The sequence below is a fragment of the Aspergillus lentulus genome (genome assembly GCF_001445615.1).
Source record: "Aspergillus lentulus DNA, contig: Alt16, strain: IFM 54703, whole genome shotgun sequence".
NCBI classification, from domain to species: domain Eukaryota; kingdom Fungi; phylum Ascomycota; class Eurotiomycetes; order Eurotiales; family Aspergillaceae; genus Aspergillus; species Aspergillus lentulus.
Genome location: NW_028322113.1, coordinates 419,399 through 442,455, shown reverse-complemented (window position 1 = coordinate 442,455; position 23,057 = coordinate 419,399). Strand labels below are relative to the sequence as shown.

The 23,057-nt window shown below is 49.7% G+C and overlaps 6 protein-coding genes across 6 annotated transcripts; 3 read left to right on the top strand and 3 right to left on the bottom strand.

Moving 5' to 3' along the window:
* Positions 1–352: 352 nt before the first annotated feature.
* Positions 353–1,149, bottom strand: ALT_7635 (uncharacterized protein; the record flags this gene model as incomplete). Its single annotated transcript, XM_033557441.2, has 2 exons — positions 353–763; positions 814–1,149. 2 exons carry the CDS (start codon positions 1,147–1,149, stop codon positions 353–355), a joined length of 747 nt encoding a protein of 248 aa, XP_033413332.2.
* A 782-nt stretch (positions 1,150–1,931) lies between these two features.
* On the bottom strand, positions 1,932–3,294 carry ALT_7634 (uncharacterized protein; the record flags this gene model as incomplete). Its single annotated transcript, XM_033557442.2, has 2 exons — positions 1,932–2,555; positions 2,608–3,294. 2 exons carry the CDS (start codon positions 3,292–3,294, stop codon positions 1,932–1,934), a joined length of 1,311 nt encoding a protein of 436 aa, XP_033413333.2.
* A 730-nt stretch (positions 3,295–4,024) lies between these two features.
* On the top strand, positions 4,025–5,872 carry ALT_7633 (translation initiation factor eIF2B subunit gamma; the record flags this gene model as incomplete). Its single annotated transcript, XM_033557443.2, has 2 exons — positions 4,025–4,205; positions 4,293–5,872. 2 exons carry the CDS (start codon positions 4,025–4,027, stop codon positions 5,870–5,872), a joined length of 1,761 nt encoding a protein of 586 aa, XP_033413334.2.
* Positions 5,873–6,113: 241 nt separating this feature from the next.
* On the bottom strand, positions 6,114–7,148 carry ALT_7632 (uncharacterized protein; the record flags this gene model as incomplete). The annotated part of the gene is made up of 1 exon (XM_033557444.2): positions 6,114–7,148. The coding sequence occupies one exon, from the start codon at positions 7,146–7,148 to the stop codon at positions 6,114–6,116; it is 1,035 nt and encodes a 344-aa protein (XP_033413335.2).
* Positions 7,149–14,773: 7,625 nt separating this feature from the next.
* ALT_7631 (uncharacterized protein) lies at positions 14,774–17,229 on the top strand (the record flags this gene model as incomplete). Its single annotated transcript, XM_033557445.2, has 4 exons — positions 14,774–15,745; positions 15,800–16,658; positions 16,729–17,111; positions 17,182–17,229. The coding sequence occupies 4 exons, from the start codon at positions 14,774–14,776 to the stop codon at positions 17,227–17,229; spliced, it is 2,262 nt and encodes a 753-aa protein (XP_033413336.2).
* A 3,858-nt stretch (positions 17,230–21,087) lies between these two features.
* ALT_7630 (putative MFS transporter) lies at positions 21,088–22,959 on the top strand (the record flags this gene model as incomplete). The annotated part of the gene is made up of 7 exons (XM_033557446.2): positions 21,088–21,330; positions 21,381–21,489; positions 21,540–21,703; positions 21,765–21,925; positions 21,989–22,220; positions 22,285–22,732; positions 22,790–22,959. The coding sequence occupies 7 exons, from the start codon at positions 21,088–21,090 to the stop codon at positions 22,957–22,959; spliced, it is 1,527 nt and encodes a 508-aa protein (XP_033413337.1).
* Positions 22,960–23,057: the final 98 nt, after the last annotated feature.

The following is a 23,057-nucleotide window of genomic DNA, read 5'->3' as shown; positions in this document are numbered from 1 at the left end:
ACAGGTTCGAATGGTGCAATCTGATTACTGCATTCATGATTCCTTATTAACTTTAAATGATAATGAGCATGTGGGGAGCCGAGGATGATGGCTTACCCCAGGGCCCAGACGACGTAAGATCCGACCCGCCGTCGGCTTCTCGAATATTGATTATGTGTTCAGTAAATTTGAAGAACAGGCGAAAACCAATGTAAAATTAACTAAATATTGTAGGAAATCCGACTCAGATCAATCATGGCTTACCAGACCACCGACAAAAAAAAAAAAAAAAAAAAAAAAAAAAAAAAAAAAAATCAAAAATTACCCAAGAAGTACTGCAGAACGACAACTCGCCCAAGTTAAGTTGAGCATATCACACCCTGTTTGAATCCTTCGTCAAAACAGCCTCCTTCTCCACTTGGACTCCAAAACTCCTCTGCCTGGACACGTTCTGCTCAAGCCAGACTCCAAATGCACCGACCGCGCCTCCGACAACCTCCAGCCCGATCAACAGAGCCAGAAGCACAAATCCTGCCCGAGTTTCACTACAATCCCGCTCAAAATGCGTCGGTGCATGTAATGAAGCATTCTCGCTCGAGGTGACGCTCCGCATGGCCTTCCACTTGCATGTCCACGAGTGCAGTGTCTCATTGTGCGAAAATCCACCCGGATACGTGGATTGCGGGAGATAGATCGCGAATGCCAGTCCGACTGCCGCAGCGATGAGACCCGCGACTGCCGTTCCCGAGGCGAGGATGTTGAGACGCCGGATGTGGGAATGGGGCTGGCTATGTCAGTATGTTTTCACGATTACTCGTTAGCCAGGCGACTCACGGAAGGGATGAGGACGGCGACGATATAGACGAGATTGAGGATTGCGATGACGCAGCCACTAGACAGAATAGCGATCGTTGGTCGAAGATCAAAGTTCAATGGCCACAGGGCCAGTCCTGCTTCTTCGTACCCAGAGGTGCTCCGATAGTGCTGGAAGGGTACGGCTTCGCAGCCGATGATTGCAAGGGCAGAGCCGAAGCAGACCACGGACAGAGCGAGCTGGGCCCAGCGCAGATGGTGATTTCTTTTGAGAAAGGTTGATTCTTCGTGGTCAGAAGCACAGGAGACGGTGTATGAGGCTGCGGCTGAGCCTGGATGGGACAATCCGGCATCCATTTTGAGAATTAGGAAGCGAAGTCAAGAAAAAGATGGATCGTATCACTTCAGTAAATAGCAATAAATGAGTGAAAATGCAAGAAGTCTTTCCAGAAGACTGAAGTGAAAGTATTGAGCAAAGAACGAGGCAGTGTCCACCAGGGAGGCTACAACGTTACGGAAACCTGAGGAATCAGCGCACATTTAAACATTATCACCCTCCATAAAACAATACAATTCTTAAACTCACTGACGAACTTGGGTCCGAGCCCATCCTCTTTTCCGTCGAAATGTCCTGCCATTAGCAGCCGCATTACTCTGTAGCCGCCGGGCTGATACAGACGATCCTCATTCGTCGGACCCTGACCTATAACACTGAATTCTGCAGAACTTCCGTGAAGAATCAGTCTGAAGTGAAATGAGAGTAGAGTCAATCTCAAACTCTCTTCCCCTGGCGCGTAGATACGTGGATAACGGTGTGACGGTTGTTGGGATTGGATGTTGGAGAGCGCTGACCCTGAGCGCCACTGTTTTTGAACTCCAGGTAGAGAGCCCGGCGCTTCCCCAGTATCACATTGCGCGAAAGCAGTCCCCAGAACCATGAAGAGATATCTAACTGTGACTACAAGGGTAAGAAGTAGGGCTTGGTGGAAATAATGACATTGTTCAATATGCACACTAAAAATTACTGTCATGTAGAAATTCATAGGAAGGGGGAATCAATCAGAATCATCATCAAACAGTGGATAAGTGCACAGAAGAAACATTCAAATGTATCTTCCCAGCTTTTCGTGATGCATAAATCAGTCGTGGCCAGACACTCTTCGTCGCCAGTCTTCACCAGTGCGATGGACATCGACCACGTCAATCCGCTTGCCAATACCCGTCATTCCCTCCTTCTGCCACCACTTCTCACCCTTCTCGGCAAGTACTGATTCATCTTCACTGTCGACGAGGCCGCCTCGGCCGCCTTCGTCTCCAACTACAACCACAACCTGTCTGACCCAGCCAGAAATGTGTTGAACTGCATCGCCTTGCTTGCCTGTCAAGGACTCCTGGACGTAGACAATGTCGGGTGAAAGATGGCGCACAAGGTGCACGTATCCCGTCGCAGTGCTAAACGGCATGATGGTGTTCTCCTTGTCGACAATGGCCTGCGCCTGCGTGTATAGAGTGCGGAAAAGCGGTGTGGTGCCTTCCTGCTCATCAGCTGGGCGAGGTTCGAGAGTGGACAGGTCGCCGCTAGGTGCTTCCCCAGGCGACCTGGCCTCCTCAGGAGCGATGTTAGAATAGGATGATGTGACGGAGAGAGTAGGATTGGATGAGCCGCCCTGGTTGGGTGCATGCTTTAGGCCTGGCGCATAAATGAGAACGAAGATCTTTGCGGTCTCAGAGTCGACATGTTCAGGGAGGTGAGAAAGAATGGACTGTTCATAATTTGTCAGCGTAATCCATGACAACGAGCCCACAAGAACCTACCGCGTGCTCAGTGAAGTCATCAGGATCGTGATTTGCCAACTCGGAGGAGACCACAATCGCCACTGTCTTCTTCTTTTTGTCGAGAGCAGGAGGGCCGCTCACCGCGCTGCGAGTGGGAAGCGCCCCGCTCATCGCCGGAGCTGCTGCGGCAGGTTGAGCATCTCCCTGATTAGCTCTCGACCGAACCTCTTCGGACCATCTCGAGTGATCCTCAAAGTCACCGCGATCCTCCTCACGTATTGATGTAAGAGCGCTGCCCATGAATGCGCCCGCCGCAGCCATACCAGCCGCGACCCGTTTACTGGCGCCATCGAAGATCTGCTGAGGGCTCGGTGTGCGCCGCAAAGCACCCTGCATACGAGCCATCATACCCACATCATCACCATGGATATCTGCCCCTGTCGACCTGGCATATCCGCCGTCAATGCCGGCTGGGGTGCCCTCAGCGCCCGGCGGGGGGTACCGGTCATCCCTCGAGTCGTCCAGTGGATATTCGCCTTCGTCATTATTATCGTCATCGTCACTGCGTTCGCTCCAAATCCACGCTGCTATGCCAATTGTTGCGATGCCGACCGTCAAAGCCAGCGGCACCCAGTACCCCATGACGGTCCGTCTCCCTGAGGAGCTGAAGCCGGTACCAGCTCCAACCCGCCGCCGACGAGCATCCTGGGAATATGGGAAAGACATTGCGGGCACTGAGAGATGATAGATGGCGGTCGCATACGGAGTAGAAGTCAATCCAATCGCGATGGTGTATAATGATCACATCTCAAGGTTGCATGAGAGGAAAAAGGGTGGTTGGTTAACGGAGCCGCAGAGGGAAAGAGAGAGCCCAAGGCTGGGCCTCGGACGAGCCGAGAAACATGTGGCTGGTGATGTCCTGGTTACCACGGTGTCTGTCCCGCTTATTACCAGAATCTGACAGAATTACAGTACGGGTGGTACCTTACCTAAGGTACCTGACTAATGCGAGTCAAATTGTTGTGTTTGCGTTGTTTATTTTGTTTGCTTCATGTTTATCAGCACGTGACAAAGCTCTCTTATCATGACTTAGGGCATCAACGTGTTTGGCTGATTTGCATCGACTTACTGAGCTATCGGCACGTGACGGCGGGATTTTGTTTAAACAAAAGATGGGTACAATCTTCCCATGCATATCAGGTTGAGTCAGAGGGCCGACGGAAAACAGCACCCTCGCTGACTTTGACGACTCGATATATATGATACCCTGAACACTCAGGCACTCTATTGGGTTGTGCGCGCTTGAGGTCAACCATCGCATCAGATAATACGACGAGCCATCCTCCCCTCTTCCCCGCGGTGATCCTTTCAACCCAATTATTCCACCATTCTATACCAATCCTACAATCGGGACGACTCGGTCAGTCATAGGAGCTCGTAAACCAAGAATTTCGCAATGCCGCACTCAATTCCTGTGCCCCCGACGGGGTTCCAGGCCCTCATTTTGTGCGGACCTGGCGTCTCTCTCAACACATTCACCTCCAATCCTGAAGAATTTCCCAAAGCATTGTTACCTATCGCGAATCGTCCTATGGTGTGGTATCCTCTGGATTGGTGCTATCGGATGGGCATAACAAGTGAGTAATTGCAAATCTACGTTGGGGTTACGGACATGCGCCTGCCCTAATGTCGACCACCGGTACTCTGTTCTAACCAAAGTGAAGATATCACTCTTATCACACCCCCCGCCAGTCAAGCTCCATTAGAAGCTGCTCTCTCGCAAAATCCCCACCTCACATCTCTTCCGGCACCGTCACCTTCCGTTCTCGCTCCCGCAGGCCTCACCTTGACGACGGGTACCGCGGAGCTGCTGCGTCTCCCCGAAGTCCAGTCATGCATCAAGTCCGATTTCCTCCTTCTCCCCTGTGATCTCATTTGCGATTTGCCAGGAGAATCCCTTATTGAGGCATGGATGGTCACCCAAAGCGCCCTGGGTGGGTCTACTATCAGCGGCGGCTGGAACTCCAATGGACCCAAGAGCATTGGAATGGGTGGTGAACAAGGCGGCCGCAGGGGTGGTCTCGGGGTTTACTATCAGACTAGGGGACGGGAAGAGAGCGTCAAGGGCGAGGTGACAGATTTTGTGGCTACCACACCGTTAGAGCAGGAGGAAGCACCAGCCGTCTCTCATAATTCGGACGGACCTGTTTCGATCCGGTATGGGCTGTCAAAGCTAGTGCTCTCGATACCTATGGATACACTGAAAGAACGGATGGAAGAGCAAAAAGGGCTCCTCATCCGTCATTCGCTGGTGAAGAAGCATGCGCAGGTGAAGATGTTGACGACCTACCGCGACGCCCATATCTACGTATTTCCTTACTGGGTCAAGGAGATGGCTGTGCTGAATGAAAAGTTCGAGAGTGTCGGAGAGGATCTTGTCGGTTGGTGGGCCAAGGCTGAGTGGCAGAAGGGTCTAGCGGAGAAGCTTCGACTGCGCGAGATTTTCGAGCCAGAGGGACAGGGAGCCGCAGAGAGTGGCAGTCTTGACGGCGAGTATATCGAAGATGAAATTGATCTCAAAGCAATGAGCACCACCAAAGCGGGAGCCGGCACATCACGCGACGCTCTGTCAGACGATCCCTCAGAGACCGTGCAATTCGCCTCTCGGGTGAAGAGATCCGGTACTGATTTGAGCACCGCGTCGCGAGAGCCATCCAAAGGCAAGCTCACCGTGCCCCCGTTGCTGGCGTATGTTCACTCCTCGCTGCCATCTGCACCGCTGGTCAGGCGTGTGGATACATCGGCTCTGCTTCTATCCGTATCCCTCCGCCTTGCCAAACTCGAGTCGATCGAGGAGGTCGGCCGCATAGCCGCGTCGCCTTTCGCTCATAACCAAAAGGTCGCCTACCCGGCTGGCGTCGCTCAGCGATGCACGGTCACCAAGGCCGACTGCCTTCTCGCCGATAATGTCACGGTGGAGGAAAAGTGTGTCATCAAGGAATCCGTCATTGGCGCCAACTGTCACATCGCCAGCGGTGCCCGCTTGACGCGCTGTCTCATCATGGATGGCGCCGTGATTGGTGAACGCTGTCAGCTGACTGGCTGCATTGTGGGCCGACGGAGTCAGATTGGCCGCGAGAGTGTGCTCAAGGACTGCGAGATCCAAGATGGAAACATAGTCCCCGAGGAGACAGATGCGAAGAACGAAAAGTTTATGGTCTTCGAGGGTTTGGATGACGAGGACGGTGAAGGAATGGATGTTTCCGAAGAGTTTAGCGATGGCAACGACGAGCTAGGGTTTTGATTGACTTGTTACGAACTCTATGTTTTGATGTCCAATGACGGCATTAGATGCTTGCCTTGACGATACCGCTACGTTATAGAAAAGAATTGATTGAGCCATTCTAATCTCCCGGGTATTATCCACTCCTAGCCCGCTGTTGCGAAAAACAATGGTATCATAGCCTTCCAACGCCGTAAAGGGGAAAACAAATCACCATGCGCCCGCGCATGGCTGCGGTAGTATGCTCGACAAACACACAGCGTCACTCCTCTCTCTTGTCCCTCCTGCGCTGGTGTTCTCCCCGCGCCAGCGGCGACTTCCCAATCGACACCATCGCCTGCCTTTTCTTCCCGTTCTTCCGCTGCGTAATCCGCCTCACGAGCATGGCACGCGGCATCTCATGCGTCTTTCGCGGCACATGCACAGAGGACGGATCCACTGACTCCCCTCGCCGATTTCTTGCACTCCCCGCAAGAGCGCAAGACGAGCCGTGACCCACTCCCAGTGGTATCGCGACAGCGATAGGCGTATACGGCACTAGATCTGTCACTTGCAGCTGGTCCTGAGCTCCACTCCACTTCTGGCTCCCGTCACTGTCGCCGTCGTGGACAGCAAATTCGCTCGACCGTCCGGCTGCTAGCAGTTGCTGAGGTGCAATTGTAGGCGTATGCGCTTGCTCGGTTTCAGTCTTCGGCACGGAAACGGACCTGGAGCCAGTCGAATAGTAATAGAATCCCGCTGAGGGGTGAACGTTCCGGCCCTCCCAGTTCAACCCGTCCCAGCTTGCTATCGCCGTCGGCGTGGAGTCATTTGACTCTGGGTGCCCGTCGTGCGCCTCTGGCTCTGAATTTGGTGCTGGAGTGAGGTCACACAGGTCATCCAGGTCTAGGTCCAGGTATAGGCTTAGGTCGAGAGCCTGGACGGCTAGCCGGGACTCCTCCGCCAAGGCGTCTAGGTATCCATCGCTTTGGTCATAGACTGCTCTTTCGGGACCGGGCTGGTCGAAGCGTTTGTGGTCACCGCGGGCGAAGAATCTGGCTACCATGTCTAGGAAGCCTGGTTGCGCGACGGAGACGTTGAGGATGGAGGCGAGTGTTTGTGCGGTTAGGAGACTCTGGTGGGTGGTGAGGATTTGTTTGCTTGGGGGGTATGCTTGTCTGCAGAGGGGGCAGGGCTCGCCGAGGAGGGCAGTTGATGTCGGTTCCGTGGCATGCGATGGGAGATCCTGGAAGGGACAGGTGAGGGTCATGGGGATGAGGTGGTCACAGTTGTGCCAGAAGATGGAGATGTGGCACATCTTGCTGCGTAGAGATCCGTTGGAGAGGTGGTGAGCTGCCGATTAGGACTTGGGAGCTGAAGGAGGCTTGCTGGTAGTATTTGTATGCTCTTTGATGGCCGTGAGGTGGTCTTGAGATCATTGTGCGCTGCATCGTTGTTGAGGGTTGGTATCAGGTAGATAATGGGAGGTCTTTGGCAGCCGGTGGACAAGGAGGTCACTGGGAGTGATGTGTTGCTGAAGATGAAGGGAGAGTGAAGTGTACCATGCTCTATTGTGTTTGTCTCTGTAGTTGAGGTTGCTTTGTCTCTGTCTGTTTCAGGTTCCGTCATGATTATTGTTCAGCGGTCATGACAATGAAATTGATGAAGCATATAGTCTGAGAGACGCGAGTGTCATGTCTTTGTCTCCTGTTTATTGATCACTCGACATTTGCATTGTTAGCCTGTCTGTCCGTATATTCGAATTTAGCATAAAGATGAACAGCCCATCATATCTTGAGGCATTGTTCAAGCTGACTGCATAACAGCACCAAAGATCTGCGAAAAGTGTGGTTCTGATCATGCTGTCTATGATGCTTTTGCTTAAGCATTCCACTTGCCTCAGTGCCATCCATATCTACAAGATGGATATTTCATCCAATCTCACGGTCTTCCCCTATATCTGCAAACATTGATGGGCACATTATTGGATATCTCAAGGCTACGGCATCATTGTCAGATATACAGTAGCAAAGATGTGCAACCTCCAGGACTGATGTAGTAAAAGATGACCATAAAGGTAATACAAACATCTACCTTCGTGACAGTGCTGCCCACCAACACCAAGCACGGTCGGGGTAGGGTGTCCTGGTCAAGCTTTCAGCATGACAACGCCTTTCAAGCAAACTTACGCACATGCTAGCTCTTTTAGAAATCAAGCCAGCAGATCGAGTCTTTCTATTACATCACTTCCATGCTGACAAGAGGACATTCTAGAACCTCGAAGGAATCAGTCTAGACTCGAATATCGGGTTGGCCAGGGTAGGCCACTACATACAAGTTAGTACTCGGATACCAATCTTCTGGCGATTGACTCGATAGACTCAGAAGTGCAATATTGATGCTGATGGCGCTGTTCTCTGGAGTATGCATTCGATGCCCACATCACTGTTTCTGCTCTCTATTTTTAGAATAATGCATGTCTTATGTCGTACCAGAGTACGGGTATATTAGACACGTACGCAATCCGAGACCTCATTTCATGTGAATATTCTGTGGTCTAATCTAAAGGAAATGCTTCTGATGCAGGTAAGACTCGATTTTCGTACGTCACTTTGTCAGAAACACTAAAGTTACTTTCCATCTACAGAAACAATAGGCTAGGAGTTGCTCCTGGTGAGTTGCAACGACAGACAACGACAGACAACGCCGGCGCAGACTACTTGCCAGAATACATACCTTAATACTCGGTAGCAACAACCCCGCTTGGTCGACTTTCCCATTGCAGCCACCTGCAGACGACCCCAACCTAGAATCCGGATAATCAGTGGCTTAGTTCCGTGTTGCCTGGGGCTACTACTCTAACAGCTGAATTAAGTGTATTTATCGCTGGATACGGGAGGGACTCCCCACTAATGAGACTGTCAGAAATGCGGACTAAGATTGAGCATGATCCTACCCAGCTGGCTAGCGCGGAATATAGCACTGGATATCTACCGTTTTGACCGTGGTGTACCATTGATGCTGGGTATTATCTTTGTAAAGGTCATCTGACAGACGGAAGCAGTATGGTATTTCTTTAATAATTGATGGGCAAAAGTACAAGTGCTTGTTGTTGGTTGTTGTCCACCCTGGATAAACACGGTCGATCTTATCTCGGCGCCGAACGGAGTACATCGCGATGGTTTCAGCTTGAGTTTTTGACAGGTGTGTATACAAGGTTTCCATGACAGGTGTCGTGGAGCATAATATATCCAAATTGGATTGTGTCATTTATATTGGCTTAATCATCGAACTAAATAGATCATTTCTGTCAAGTTATTGAGCTAGAAATGAAATCCAGCAAGTTGCCTGGATGCCTCGTTCTCGTCCGGGACTCGGAATCTGCGGCGCATGTTCCTTGATTTGGATGAATCCGCTTCGGATAGAATTGGATAGACGTTGTCGACTCTAGGGATGCCTCGAATCTTCCACGACCTGATCATGCGGCATTGGCAGTGTTATTTCCACTGATGAGAGGTGGTATATAGAATGTTGTATAATGGATCATTGGTTGAAGAGAAGAATAGACCTCGGGCCCATGGCAAATAAATTAAGTATGACAGCGTCATTGTAGTACTCCACACTTTGTTTCCCCGGATCTTATACGCTTCTTCTCATTCAAAGAGTCAAGACTCTAGTGCTGCACCCCATGCTCCCACTTTAATGGGATTATGACCCATCTTTTCGTATCCGGTCTTACCAGTCAGTATTCTCTCCTAAGCAAGACTTTAAAGTTTGACAGTGCGCACTCACCGCTGGCCTACAAACATCACCACAGGTATCTAAGTAGATGTCTTAATGGTTCTCTGTAATTTAGTACCGTCCCAACTACCGAGTTCGCCGGGTTGAATGAGGGGAAGGCACAGGCCATTGGATGGTATCGCTTACCGTCGTAGGCAGTCTATGACTGATAGACTCTCCAAGCAAGGTACCCAGGACTACCTTAATGACAGTTGCCTCTGACCTCGGTCCTATCATGTGTCTGACGTTCCTGGATCGATCTGGAATGATGCAAGGAACATGAACGCTTTGTTTCTTGCTTGTCTACGAGCCAGAAGCCAGGTGTAAGCAGCACATCACATGACTACCATATTTGTATGAATCACCATGATGTCGACCTATCTCGTCATAATGAGTTATTTCTACCATTCTGTGCTTTTTTTTTTTCTTTTTTTTTTTTTTTTTTTTTTAACTAGCGACTATGTAACTAGGTACAGACTAACATAATTTTGACTTCGGACTGGCACTGAGCCGCGATAACCGCATCGGGCAAATTTATGTCTACTCGGCACGAGAAATGATCTCCTCCTCGTTTTCGTGTCCGCGATCGCAGTGGTTGTTTAGTTTGGTCATTAGTCACGCAAGAATTGAAAAGTCTCTGATGATTTGGATGGGCATCACTGTTGCATTTTGATAAAAAGGGCGATTGAGGTTCGGCTATTAAGCATGCTATTGTATATTTGCATACCTGCCCGCCAAAATATATCACGAGCAGATACATCTATGGCTTAACCTGGGAGCTCGAAGACAGATTACTCTCTGCAACTAAGAGCAATTGAGCATTTGGCTGTTCATCAGGAAAAATATTAGATAATCATACCCCGAGTGTTGTGGTTTACTGTCCAGGACCAAGTAACTTTGCAACATAGCATCGACAGGTGCAAATAGACTGGGATATTTACATCATAGAGTCGATGAGGGACTTGAGTTGACCATGGCATTGTACTCCTGGCACATGATTGACCGTTGGGCGTGAACTTACCCCACAAACATGGAAGAACTAGTAGTGATGATCTCGATACTCATTTTGTCAAATGCTCCTAGATAGACATGTCAGAGATTAAAGCAATGACCGCGACACTGAGTTTAAGCTTTCCATAACAATCAAGGTAAATATTCTGTGGCGTTAAAATACCAAGTCTACAACCTTCGAGAACTTACCCGTCGACAACCCAAGCAGTTGGAATCAAATCATGATACATCAAGCACAGTACGCCATATGGGGGTACTGGATACAGTATGGATGATTGACACCGCTCAATTCTGAAACTGGTTGACTGACATGATCGCCCGCCGCACGGGATACTTACTCGCAAAAGCACGAATAAAACTGCGTGACGCGCCCGTCGATCGCGCGACTACTCCTTACGTGGATCTGCGGCCATATTTCTAACTATGCTGTATGTGGAGGGGGATTGCGTGGGTCTTGTAGCAAAATATCAATTTAGCGGACCTAGCGGTGGGTAGCTTGGCCTGGAGATAAGGATTATCGGGGTGATGTGTGCTGGTTGATCATAATCAGACACTTTCGATGATAATTGAATTTTATTTATCTGGCCTATGCTTGTGCTATGAGTGTTAGTACTCTGTAACAGAATTTATTGAGTGGTAATCTACTTATGAGACAGGGGTGGGTGCGCTTTGGTCTGAAACATGATCCAGTCAAGCATAGTTTAAAAGTTTTCATCGGTTTATTCTTATCAAATGTCTCAGATACTTCGGAGTATGGATTCACAGTCCGCAAAAAAATTGATGGGATTGAAGGTTCGAATCATATCGGCAATACTGCGCACTACCTTAGACCACCCGTTCCGTTGTATGAAACATGAGTCCTCCAGATGCCAGTGTACACCTGCGGGAGATGGTATATGCATCTTTGCCTATGGAGTACAGACAAACATGTTATGTAATTATCCAAGCAAGCACAAGGCCATTTATTGTGTGGATCAAGTCAAGACATGCCGTGTTAGTGATTGCGCTATCTGCATATGGATGTAGGTGAGTTTCAACATTCCTCATATTAATATTATTCGCGATGACTTGCCCATCAAGCATCTTACTAGACTGATATAAGGTGTTTTGTACTCCGTATGAGATGGGTCTTGAGGATCAAAGTGAACGGCAGATCTGAAACTTGATGGATCTGAATCTGATGGTTGAGAGGACAGTGCCAGCCCAACAGGTCAGAAATCAGATCTGGTCTGGCATACTTGCATCACACATGCAGTCATACGAGTTCGAAGTGGGGAGTATGCTTCTGCTAGCTGTCAGCTCTCAGCCCCTCAGCCTCATCAATAGCCTTCCTGAGACTTGAGATCCATCCGATTGATTCATGTTCATCGGGCTCCAAACTTTCCCAGCTTTCTGTCAACAATCAGTAATCTTGGAATCAACAGCAGCATATCGCCTTTGTAGTGATTGGAAAATTATGTACGGAGACCTCCAGTGCACTTCCAGTCCGTATCAAGATGACTGACATCATTGAGCACATTCTCTGGTAACTTCTCCCTGCCAAAATAATGTGATTAGCTTGTGAACGTTGCCATGGACCATGGTACGAAATTGACTCTGTTCAAACTTACAGAGGCCTTTTCTGCGTGCCCCTGACTCAGCCTGGTCGGCTATTGAGTCCTTGGGAGGAATATGTAAATGTGGATAACCATTAGGTTTGGCGGGACATCCGGATCCATGGATACTGTACACGGAAATTCCCAGGGACGCAAGACATTGAAACTGCTCAGGTCTGGGAGTACCATGGAGCAAGTTGCATCAGTCTCGGTCACACCTCATGAGGGTTGAATCTCACAAATCGTGATAAATTCCCTATACCGGAAGGCAAGACAAGCACTGTCGATGATTTGGTGAGAGGTCGAGGCATGGGCTGGCTCAAAATCTGGGGAAGCCTAACAAAGGAGTCACAGGCGTATTATTAAAGAAAATACGGAATACTCGGTACTGCCACACCGACTCGGCATCCTTCCACTGATGCTGCTGCTGCTTTTGACACAATTTCTCCCAATCATTCTGCTTTGTATAGCATCTGCCTGTTTTCTAGACAAGGCTACCTCTGCAACTATCTTCAGGTCCTATCACCGAGATTCCGTCCTCTGGCTGACTCACATAGGGCCGGTATAGTAATAGCATTACAGCTAAGAGATTTAGCGACTGTGTGGTTGCGAATCGACGTTCAACTTGCTAGCACGATCGGTTTTCGCAAGGAGACTAGCGGGCTGCTAGGGCATTCATAATCCCAGAGAAAGTGGTGACCTTATGCAACTAGCACGTTGTTTTCTTTTGTGCTGCATTAGTACTAAGGATGAAAGATGGAAAAGGGGTCTGTATCAGCAGATAGAGCACAGGTTTTGGCTGCGATTAGAAAGAGGGATTAACTCCTATCCATGACTTGCAAAAGTGGTCATATGCAATGACAAAGATATACTTGAAGAGATCGAATTAAGTCATCAACGAAATCTGAGGAATGATCTTCATGTTAAACAATGTCTTAATGTTCGTGTGTCGCAATCGTTCGTTTTAATATCCACTCATTCCACGGGTGAAGCGGTTGGCGTCGCAGGGGCTAAGCTGGCCCGCTTTGAGCACTAGGCAAGGTAAGGTATTGGTTACTGGTCAGTACTGGCCAGTCAGGTAAGGTACAGTACGGGCCATTAGTACCGCAGCTACCTGTGTATCTAGTAGTTTCCAGGCTTTTTCCGAAGTCTTCAAAGAAGTATCAAGTGATCATGTACATCAATTTCGGTACATTGATACAAGGCTCCAAACTAAACTGTCTTACCTCTCCCCTTTTTTAGCAGAAGTGTTCCAGTGGAAAGAACACGGTTGGCTGATGCAGAGGAGGTTCAGGAGAATTAACCTGCATTTCCAAATGGAAATATACTAAAATTGTATCCGAATGATAGTAAAATAGCCTCAATAGTCACATCGTACATACATAGTCCGCCATCTTGAACTTACAGTAGTATTCTGGTTGTTCTCGTTCTGGCATGACTTGCAGCAGCAGCGATAACAATCATGCGAGAATAAGATGGTGCCTTTTCTATGAACAGTCATTATCCCTATCGTTGATTTTTTCACTTTTCCTGAGGAGCCATTTCCATTCTTATTTACCATCTTCTCGATAATTGAAATCCTCTTCCTCGTGGAATTCCCCTCAACATCGTGATCCTACTAGGAGAAAAGTGTTCAGAAAATCCCATTTGCCTTGTCTCCGCCTGTCACTAGTAGTAGAAAGTGAGTGCTCCCCCCTAAGCTAGTAATAGTGGCACGTCCCATCCGCAAATCCTCACTCTCCTCTCCTCCCGCCCCATTATTATTATTATTATCTCCTTAACTTCCTTTCTGTTCCTTTCCTTCCCCCCAGTCGTCTTCTCGTTCTTCCCTTCCTCCTCTCCCTCTTTTGATCTCCCTCTTCTTTTCTTGTCCCTGACCAGGTCCTCTCTCGTCTTCTCCTAGCAGAGATTACCTAGGCCCAAGCTTCTGTTCGATTCAGGAGATACGGTGCCCGTTCCAGGGATCCTCCTTTCTCCCGACCCCCTCTTATCAGCCTTCCATCAAACCTTCAGTTGTTTTTGTTTTCGGCCTCACTTCGATTGTTCCACCCTGTCTCCATCGTACATGGCTCGACTGCTTTAGATCACGTCCACCTCCCTGGAGCCTTGTGTTCCTTGCGTCTCACCGCGTCGCCAGATTTTCCCTTTCCGCTTCTCGTCTCGTCCGAGCCTTTCGTTTCTACATCCAGCATCAGCGTTTTTTTTCCTTTCAAATTTGTATCAATATAATCAATTTCGATTTCTATTCAGAGGTACTGCTACCCTGGCCGAGTCTGTGGGTGAACAAGAGAGTGGAACTTTGGCAACCCATTCGTTTCATCAGCCCGCTGGTGGACTCGTCGCGGTCGTCGTGCAGCAGAAAACTGATACACGTGTTGCAGAATCCTTCTGTTGTTGTTCTCCCTGCCTTCCCTCTGAACGCCCTCGAGTCGTCTTTGACATCACAATCGTGTCTTGCACCGTGTATTACTGCGAATTTTGGCGTCCGTCGGCTCGTCGTGTACTAGCGTTGTCGCCGAAATCGACAGGCTCCTGAGAAACGGTGGTGGAGAACATCATGGCTGCGTTGGTGCAAACGATTCCTCAACAAAGTAGCACGGTTTCTGTGCTTCAGACTCGCCCCTCATCCTCTTCTGGCTCCTTTGCCCCATCTCCTCAGCCTTCGCAGCAGCAAACTTCTCGCAATTCCACGATGTCCTGGAACTCGTACAATACTGTGAGCGGATCTCAGGGCTATCGGGCGGGCCACCAGGTTGTGGCCCCCTATGCTTTCACTGGCACGCCTAGCCTACCCAATTCCAACTTCAACAGCATGCAGAATCGTCAGTCGTGGACGCCCCATTTGAGGACAGAGAACCGAACTTCCTCTGCTCCTTCCGTCCCCCAGGGGACTCCAGTCCATCCTCATGCCGTTGGCTCCAACCCCCGTTTCTCCCATCATCCTGCAGCTGGTTCTGTATCTACTTCGTCCTCCAACTCTTCCGTCCAATCTTACCGCTCCAAAGACGACTCCGCGATCCCTTCGAGACAGTCCCGCAGCGACCCGCCTCTTCGCCCTTTATCAACCGCCAACCTGCCATCGCCTTCCTCGTCATTCATGAATATATCCTCTCCTACCGTTGCTCGACCGTCCCCCGACCGTTATCGGCGTGGAAGCAGACGTTTAGATAACGCAGCGGGAGCCCAGTCGACAGTAACAGCTTCTAGCCTGCCAGGAGAGGATCAACTTGCGTCGAAGAATGCCTTGCAGGAACCGTCCCGCAAACCGGGACACGCTCGAGTTTCCAGTGTGGATGACACAGCGCGCCCCGAAAAGCCACAAGCAGAGCTTGCCAAGCGATATAGGCGTCGGAGTTGGGGGAATATTGATAATGCTGGCTTGATTAATCTACAGCTTCACCTGCCATCATCTCCGACACCAATCCTGAATGTGCACGATTACTTCGACCCCAACCATCGACCGCAATCCGCCCAGTCTCATCGAGATGTCTCGGGCAGCAATCACTCAGCTAACTCATCTACGTCCTCTGTAAGATACACTCCCCTCAACTCTGAAATTTTTCTTGTGCTGACATGCACCAAGGTACGCGAGGCAGGATTGACGGAGGCTGCACCCTCAAATAAGAGTACGAACAAGTTGGACGACACCAAGCGATCAACAAAGCCCTCGCCGTTGTCGCAACCAGTCTCTGCAGAACCTACGCCTACCGGCTCTCAGTCACCAAATGAGAAGCAGTCGCCCATTCCGACTGAGAGCGTTGCTTCGCAACGACTGGCTGATATCACTAAGAACGAGCTCAAACGGCCCGGCAAGTCTCGGTTGAGGAGAGCCTTCTCTTTCGGGAGCGCTTCAGAGCTCCTCAAGGCGTCTTCGCAGAATAACCCGGCGAAGAGAGAGGCTATTGCTGCAGAGAAGTCCCGACGAGAACTACTAAAAGAAGAGTTAGGGCCTGAGCAGGCCGCGATCGCTGAACAGCAGGAGGCCAGTGGGTTGGGTGAGAGCATTTACTCGCATCATCAAGGCCGGTTCTTCAATAGCTCCACAGATAATCTGTCGGTGTCATCCACAGCATCATCAGCTTCGATAATGCTGCGGAAGATGGGCAAGGGCATGAAGAGGTCCACTCGGTCACTCGTCGGGCTGTTCCGTCCCAAGTCCATTGTGAGCATCTCGTCGAACGATGGCGGAAATGTGGAGCCAATGGCACCCAAATTGTCAGTGGTCAACGTCGAAGCGGAGAGGAAGAGCGTGACTGCCAACGCAGATCCCCAGGACCTACCTCGCGGAGGCACTGTGTTTCCTAAGATGGAAAGTAGCACCCAAAATCCCTCAGCTCAGGAAGATGTCGGCGCCGAGAGATCCCAATCGCGTAAGAGCATTGTGGGTGGTGACAGGGAACGGGCAGAGGTTCTGGCGGCGGTCAGGAAGGGCATCCTCAAGAGTGAGTAGAGCCGCTGTGCCCTCGTATCATGTGTGTTGCTTTTCAGTTCGTTGACGATCTTATGTTCCAGAGACCAATTCGGACCCCGCAGTTACAACCCGTTCCAACAGAGCCGCTGAGGGTTCACAGACACTGGCCGGCAGTGACTCGCCGCATTCCAGTGCTCCCAGTACACCTGAGGACCCGTCTCGAGCTGGTAACCGACGGTCCGAGGCCGTTAGGATAGCTGGCGAAGACTACTTCTTATCGGATGGGCGAATTCCCGAGTCTCGAAGCTCACCTGCTACGCCGCAACCCGTGGCGACAAAGACTCTTGTCTTCAGTCCTCGCATTCAGTTCCATGAGACGTGGCCCAGTGGAGAGTACGATCGTCGAGGAGACATTGCAACCTGCAACCGCTTGACACCACTTCTCGCTCAACAGATTAAAGAAGAACTCAACAATTTCAAGATGGTGAGCCCTGGCAGACACATCTCCATCCAAGCAGTAGATGTACGACCTGTATTCTAACGTTCACTCATAGGAAATGGAAGTTCACGAGACCTCGAAGATTTACACTCATTTTCTGTGAGCTCTCGCCCTCGACGACATTGTCTGGCATGTCACATATTGCACATCAGCCATCATAACTAGACCTACGAGTGGTGTGGCTTTTTGCAACTAGCATTCTAAAACTCAAGCACTGCATGCGTTTTATTCTTCTTTAGACCGATGCATGATGGTCGAGCGTTCGCAAAACCTGCCGCACTTGCACTATTCCGTCTTCGATTATTCATCGTCTCGCGTATCTCCTTGTTCTGCGTTTGTGGTGTTATGGCGACAACAACATTTCTAGGTACTTCATCAGTTTTTTTCTAGCTCGGCTTTTCTCAGACGCACGAAGATCCTTGCATTGGACCAAAGAGACGATCGAGTCTTAGACATTTACAGCCAGACTCATACATCAAACCCTCCTCGATCATCTGGGATCGATCCGATTTACAACGCTGGATTTCGGTCCATGATCTACTATGCTAGATCTGCTTTCCACTCGAAACGCTTTGCGCCTACTGCTCCTGGCTAGTTCCCTCTGTCTACGGTCAACCTCGCATCGGACTCGTTCTGCCTTTTCGACTTTTTTCTTTCTTGAAAGCGTGAAAGTTGGACAGCATCATCTCTTTGATTAATACCACGTTTCCAGTCTCGCTCTCAGCATAAGCTTTTTTCCCCCCTCATGGTATGTCTGTTGTACAGCATCCTGGAGCTGTTATCCTCTCAATGTCTCACCAACTGAATGTCCGAAGGGAGCCTGCCCTTCATTCTTTGTTCCTGTATTTTTGCATTTGGTCCTATGTGTATCTCATTCACTTGCGTGTCGCTCCCACGCCTCCCCCCCTCCTTCTCTTATTTCTTAGGAGCATAAGTGTTTGTCGGTAATAGCTCTGGTTGGATGGTATGGGTATGCAAAGTTCTCATTTCTTTTTTCTCTTCTTACAATCTTGTGGCGTGTTTGACTCTTTTTCCTGCATCATGATGTTGTTTTCTTTTCTCTAATCTTTCCGCCTTTCGAGTACACGGAAGAAGAGAGGACCTTAATCGCCATGCGAAGCGATAGTGCCAAGATCTCAATATGATTCATTTGAGCGATGCTTCAGAGGGCAATAACAAGTAATTTGTCGTACAGCAAGCTATTTGAGCTTGCTAGGTGGTCAACGTACTTCGCATCACGGCTGCGGAAGGCTGTGAGCAGAAGCCCCAAGCCTGCGCGATATATCACTGCTGTTACAGTCGACCCTATCTATGCGTAGTTTGTCTTGCGAGGCCGAGAATCACGTCTGGCATTTCTGGCAATTCATGAAGCTCTTCTGATAAAATCAAGCAGCTCTTCATGACAAGCAAGTCCCCGAGCCACCACTCACAGATTTCTGTAGCGTCATCTATTATGTGTAGTCAGACCATTGACTCCCTGGCTAGTTTCACGGATTGTGCTATCTATATAGCTATCTAAAATTGAGGCAGATATAAACACCTTGATCCTTGTCTAGATGAGCGTACTACGCAAATGCTGTGTTCTGATTCTGGCGTCTGGGTATGCCTTCTCTAGCGTTCAGTTGTTTGCGTGCTACCCATAGTCTTGGATTCTTGACCGTATACGTTGATATATGTTTGGGGGCCGTTGATCATTGTGCTCTAGAGTGATGTGAAGGTGATGACGCTCTCGGGCTCTGCAGTGCACTGTCGTCGGATGCACTACTAGGGATGTGAGTGAGCTGAATATCGGAGGGAGTATCACCCTGGGGCAGGGATAGAACTTATGGCCTCTGCCGATTTGAGCATGATCTTTTCATATCTGTCGGTTTACTTACCTGGCTTCAACTCTCAGATTCAACTTCAATCCTGTGGACTGGGCATAATCGCTGGGACGGTCACGCGGGTGCACTCCAGAACTCATCAATAACCATTGTTGACTGATGACTTGGGGAGACTTGGCACTGCTGTCCGTTCTAAATTGATTACCAGGTTATGGGCTCGGACATGGTATATCGGCATTCGGAAGACAAGGTTGTTTTTTGAGAAGCTCGACATCAAATTACTGAATTGAATGATGTTGGCTTGTGGTTCGACATTTGCGATAGGCGTTCATTACTGGTCAACCTAGACCCAGAAAGAATATCAGCTTCAGGTTCATCATATGAGGGCCTTCGTGAAAGCACGTACATTGGCACTGCCAATCTTGTGCCCGTCTTCTCTTAGAGACAAAGTGTTAGACGTTGGCAGCTCTTACTAAGGCCGCCGCAGATGAATTCTGGACGACGAGGATCAACCCTTCTGGTTAGCGTTCACATGATGGACAGAATCCCCTAAGGGGCAAAAGCTGCGTTGTAGTCCATTTGGCGATCTGGTCATCACGAAGCATTGGGACCAAGCAGTTGGCACTGAGATTTTTTGCCTCGGGTCCATGAGCTCAATAGATCATCCCCGTGAATCAATCTCTAGCTATAACAGCTGCATGAACTTCAACTGCATGGACTTTCCATGCTCAAGATGTTCTCTCGGTGTCTATACTGTAAAGTAACAGCAGGGATCCGCAGATGTCCCGCGAGTAGGAAGCATAGAATTTCCCTTGTCAAGCGCGCCTGATTGAATACTTGAGCAGGAGACACACGGAAATGATGATCAATTCTCTCAAAGGATCGGGTGTCTTCAAGAAGGGGCTCTGCGTCGTATCGGAGCAGCGATAGTTTACTTTGTCTGGGCAGGTTCCTTGGCTACGGGATGGAACAGAGAAGGCTTGGCTGAATCCCGAGCTCCCGAAAATTGACCGGAATCATTCTTTTTAAGGCTACAACAACGAGCGAGGGAGAGATATTAAACCAGTAGAAGTATGACGAAGGGTTAATGAGTTCTCCGGATGATTCTGTGTGGTGTCACCTGTCAACGAGGGGAATGGACCAGGTGTGTGGCCAAGGGGGGAAGGGATCTCCCATCATCCCATGTGTCTTTCGGCCCGTGCGGTGTTTGGGCTTGGTCGGGTTAGCCGACTTACGCTTACCTAATGCTCCATCCCACCCCATGCTCCAACTCTCTCACTTACCTTGACTCTCTGCGTTCATCCCATCAATTCACCATCTGCATAGTAGTAAAATATAGACTATACTACCTACTAAAGGTGAGCAAACTACCTCATCTATTCTTCCCCCTTTTCTGCCTCTTTCACGCAGATGATAACTTCGGCTCCTTTGGCCCACTAAACCCGATGACCCCCACGAGTCTCCCACGCGGCAACCCCCACGCGGAGTGGAATCATTTTGTCGAGAAAAGAGCTCAGCACCCAGTCATGCTTCGATTGCATGACGCTAACTGTCTCCGAGCATGTCCAAATGGTCCAATACTTCATCTCCAGTCCCTGTAACTCCACATATCCCCATCCCTCTTCCCCGCAGGATGGCAAAATCTATGGTGTTGACCAGCTGCTACAGTTTCATCCGGTTGAGCTAAACGCTACGTACCGACATTTCTCTTCATCCCACGGCTCTGTTCCTCGGTTTTGAATTGCAATCCACACTACTACTATTCGGTTCCCCCCCAGCTCTGCAGCTCCTGGTTCTCCCCGCCTCCGGCTTCCCCATTGGTAGAATCCCCGTCTCAACCGTGTTGGCCTTCCGGGGACCCCATTGACTCGGACCCCGTCCGCATCTCAGTCCTCCGTATGGTTGGTCATCCCGGGATTGGGAGTTGAAAAATCGGGAAACTTGTTTGCTCCACGCGTGGTGCCCCAGGTTCTCCCACAAAAGGGAGCAGGCATCCTGATTTTTGATCTTCATCCTGCTGTTATCGTCGCTTCTTCCTCCCCTTCTTCTGAAATATCGTCCTTTCTTCTCTTTCCTGTTGTGATACCCTCTTCTTCCTTGTTCTGTTCTACTTCTTGCACATACTTGGCCGAAAAAGCATGTCTCCCAGAAACTCCTACGATCCCGAGGACGGGATCGATAAGAGCTACGTCGACAATGTAGAAGTCGTGGCCAACGCCGACAGACCCAATCCGAGCAAAGAGGCTCCTGCATATGTCGCTGGCCTTAGTCCAGAGGAGCGCCGGAAGGCCGAAAGGGCTCTCGTTCGCAAGATTGATATTCGTCTTCTTCCTATGCTTGTTATCATGTACATTCTCAACTATCTGGATCGGAACAACATTGTAAGTCACGTTTTCTGGGTTACTCGCACGAAAATACTGACGCCTTCCAGGCAGCTGCTCGGCTTGCTGGTCTTGAAGAGGATCTGGGCATGAAGAAAAACAGCAACCAATACCAAACTGCCGTCAGTATTCTGTTTGTTGGTTATTTGCTGATGCAGAGTAAGTCCTCCTCAATAGACTGAGCCTGTACCATAAACTGACCGTTGTAGTTCCATCCAACTTGATGTTGAACAAGTTCGGAAAGCCCGCCATCTACCTACCCTGTGCGATGATTCTTTGGGGTATCATCTCTACGGCCACGGCTGCTGCTCAGAACTTTGCTGGACTGGTTGTGACTCGGTTCTTCCTTGGTTTCGTTGAGGCTGCTTATTTCGTACGTCTTTCTGACAACAATGGTACCATGACCGTGATCCCCTTGCTGACTGTTGTTGTAGCCTGGTTGCCTTTACTTTCTGAGTGCCTGGTACACTCGTAAGGAGCTGGGATTCCGCACTGCCGCCCTCTACTCTGGCTCTCTGATCTCCGGTGCTTTCTCTGGTCTCATTGCTGCTGGTATCACCGATGGTATGGACCATGTTAAGGGTCTTCGAGCCTGGTATGGTTCTCTATTTCTTTTGCACGATCGAGTATAGTTGCGCAGTCTTGCTGACTCCTCTAGGCGGTGGCTCTTCATCATTGAGGGAGCTATTACTATAGTGGTTGCGTTCATTGCTATGTGGATTCTGCCCAACTTCCCTCGTACCACTACATGGCTTTCGGAAGAGGAAAAGCAACTCGCTACATGGCGTCTCGAGGAAGACATCGGCGAAGACGACTGGGTTGATTCCGAACAACAGTCGCTCCTTCATGGCGCGAAACTCGCCTTTACCGACTTGAAGACTTGGATTCTTGTAAGTCGCTATTCTTTACTCCTACTTCGCAACGGCAATGACTGACCGCGGCGTTACCATGTAGATGCTACACATCTTGTGTATCGTTTCCTCCGCCTCCGTGACTAACTTCTTCCCAACTGTTGTGGAAACGCTCAATTACGGCCGGATCGAGACCCTCCTTCTTACCGCTCCACCTTACTGCCTGGCAGTCATCAGCGCCTTCTTCAATGCCTGGCACTCGGACCGTACAGGCGAGAAATACTTCCATATCACAGCTCCTCTGTACATCTCGGTAGTCGCATTCATCATCGCTGCGACCACCACCGGTGTAGCTCCCCGCTACCTCTCGATGATGCTGATGGTCCCCTCCCTGTACGCCGGTTACGTCGTGGCCCTGGGTTGGATCTCGAGCACCCTTCCTCGTCCTGCATCCAAGCGTGCCGCCGCACTGGCTGCCATCAACATGGTCAGCAATGCCAGCAGTATCTACGCCAGTTACATGTACCCTGACCATGATGCGCCTCGCTTCAGTACGTCCTCATACTTTTCTATCATTTGATGATCATTTCTTTCTGACCACTTTATAGTCACCGCCATGAGTGTCAACTGCGTTACTGCATTTATTGCTATTCTCTCCGCCACTCTCCTCCGAATCATCCTTGTCCGGCTGAACAAGAAGCTTGACCGGGGTGATGCCCTCAATGATGGCGGTGTTCCTGGACAGGCCAGTTCCAGAGGATTCCGCTTCTTGGTTTAGACATTGTGTATATATTTCAAGTTACGACGTATTTTTATGATTACATGCTTTTTTTCTTCGTGATCAGAGATGACTTGGCTTGGACATGACACGGCCAG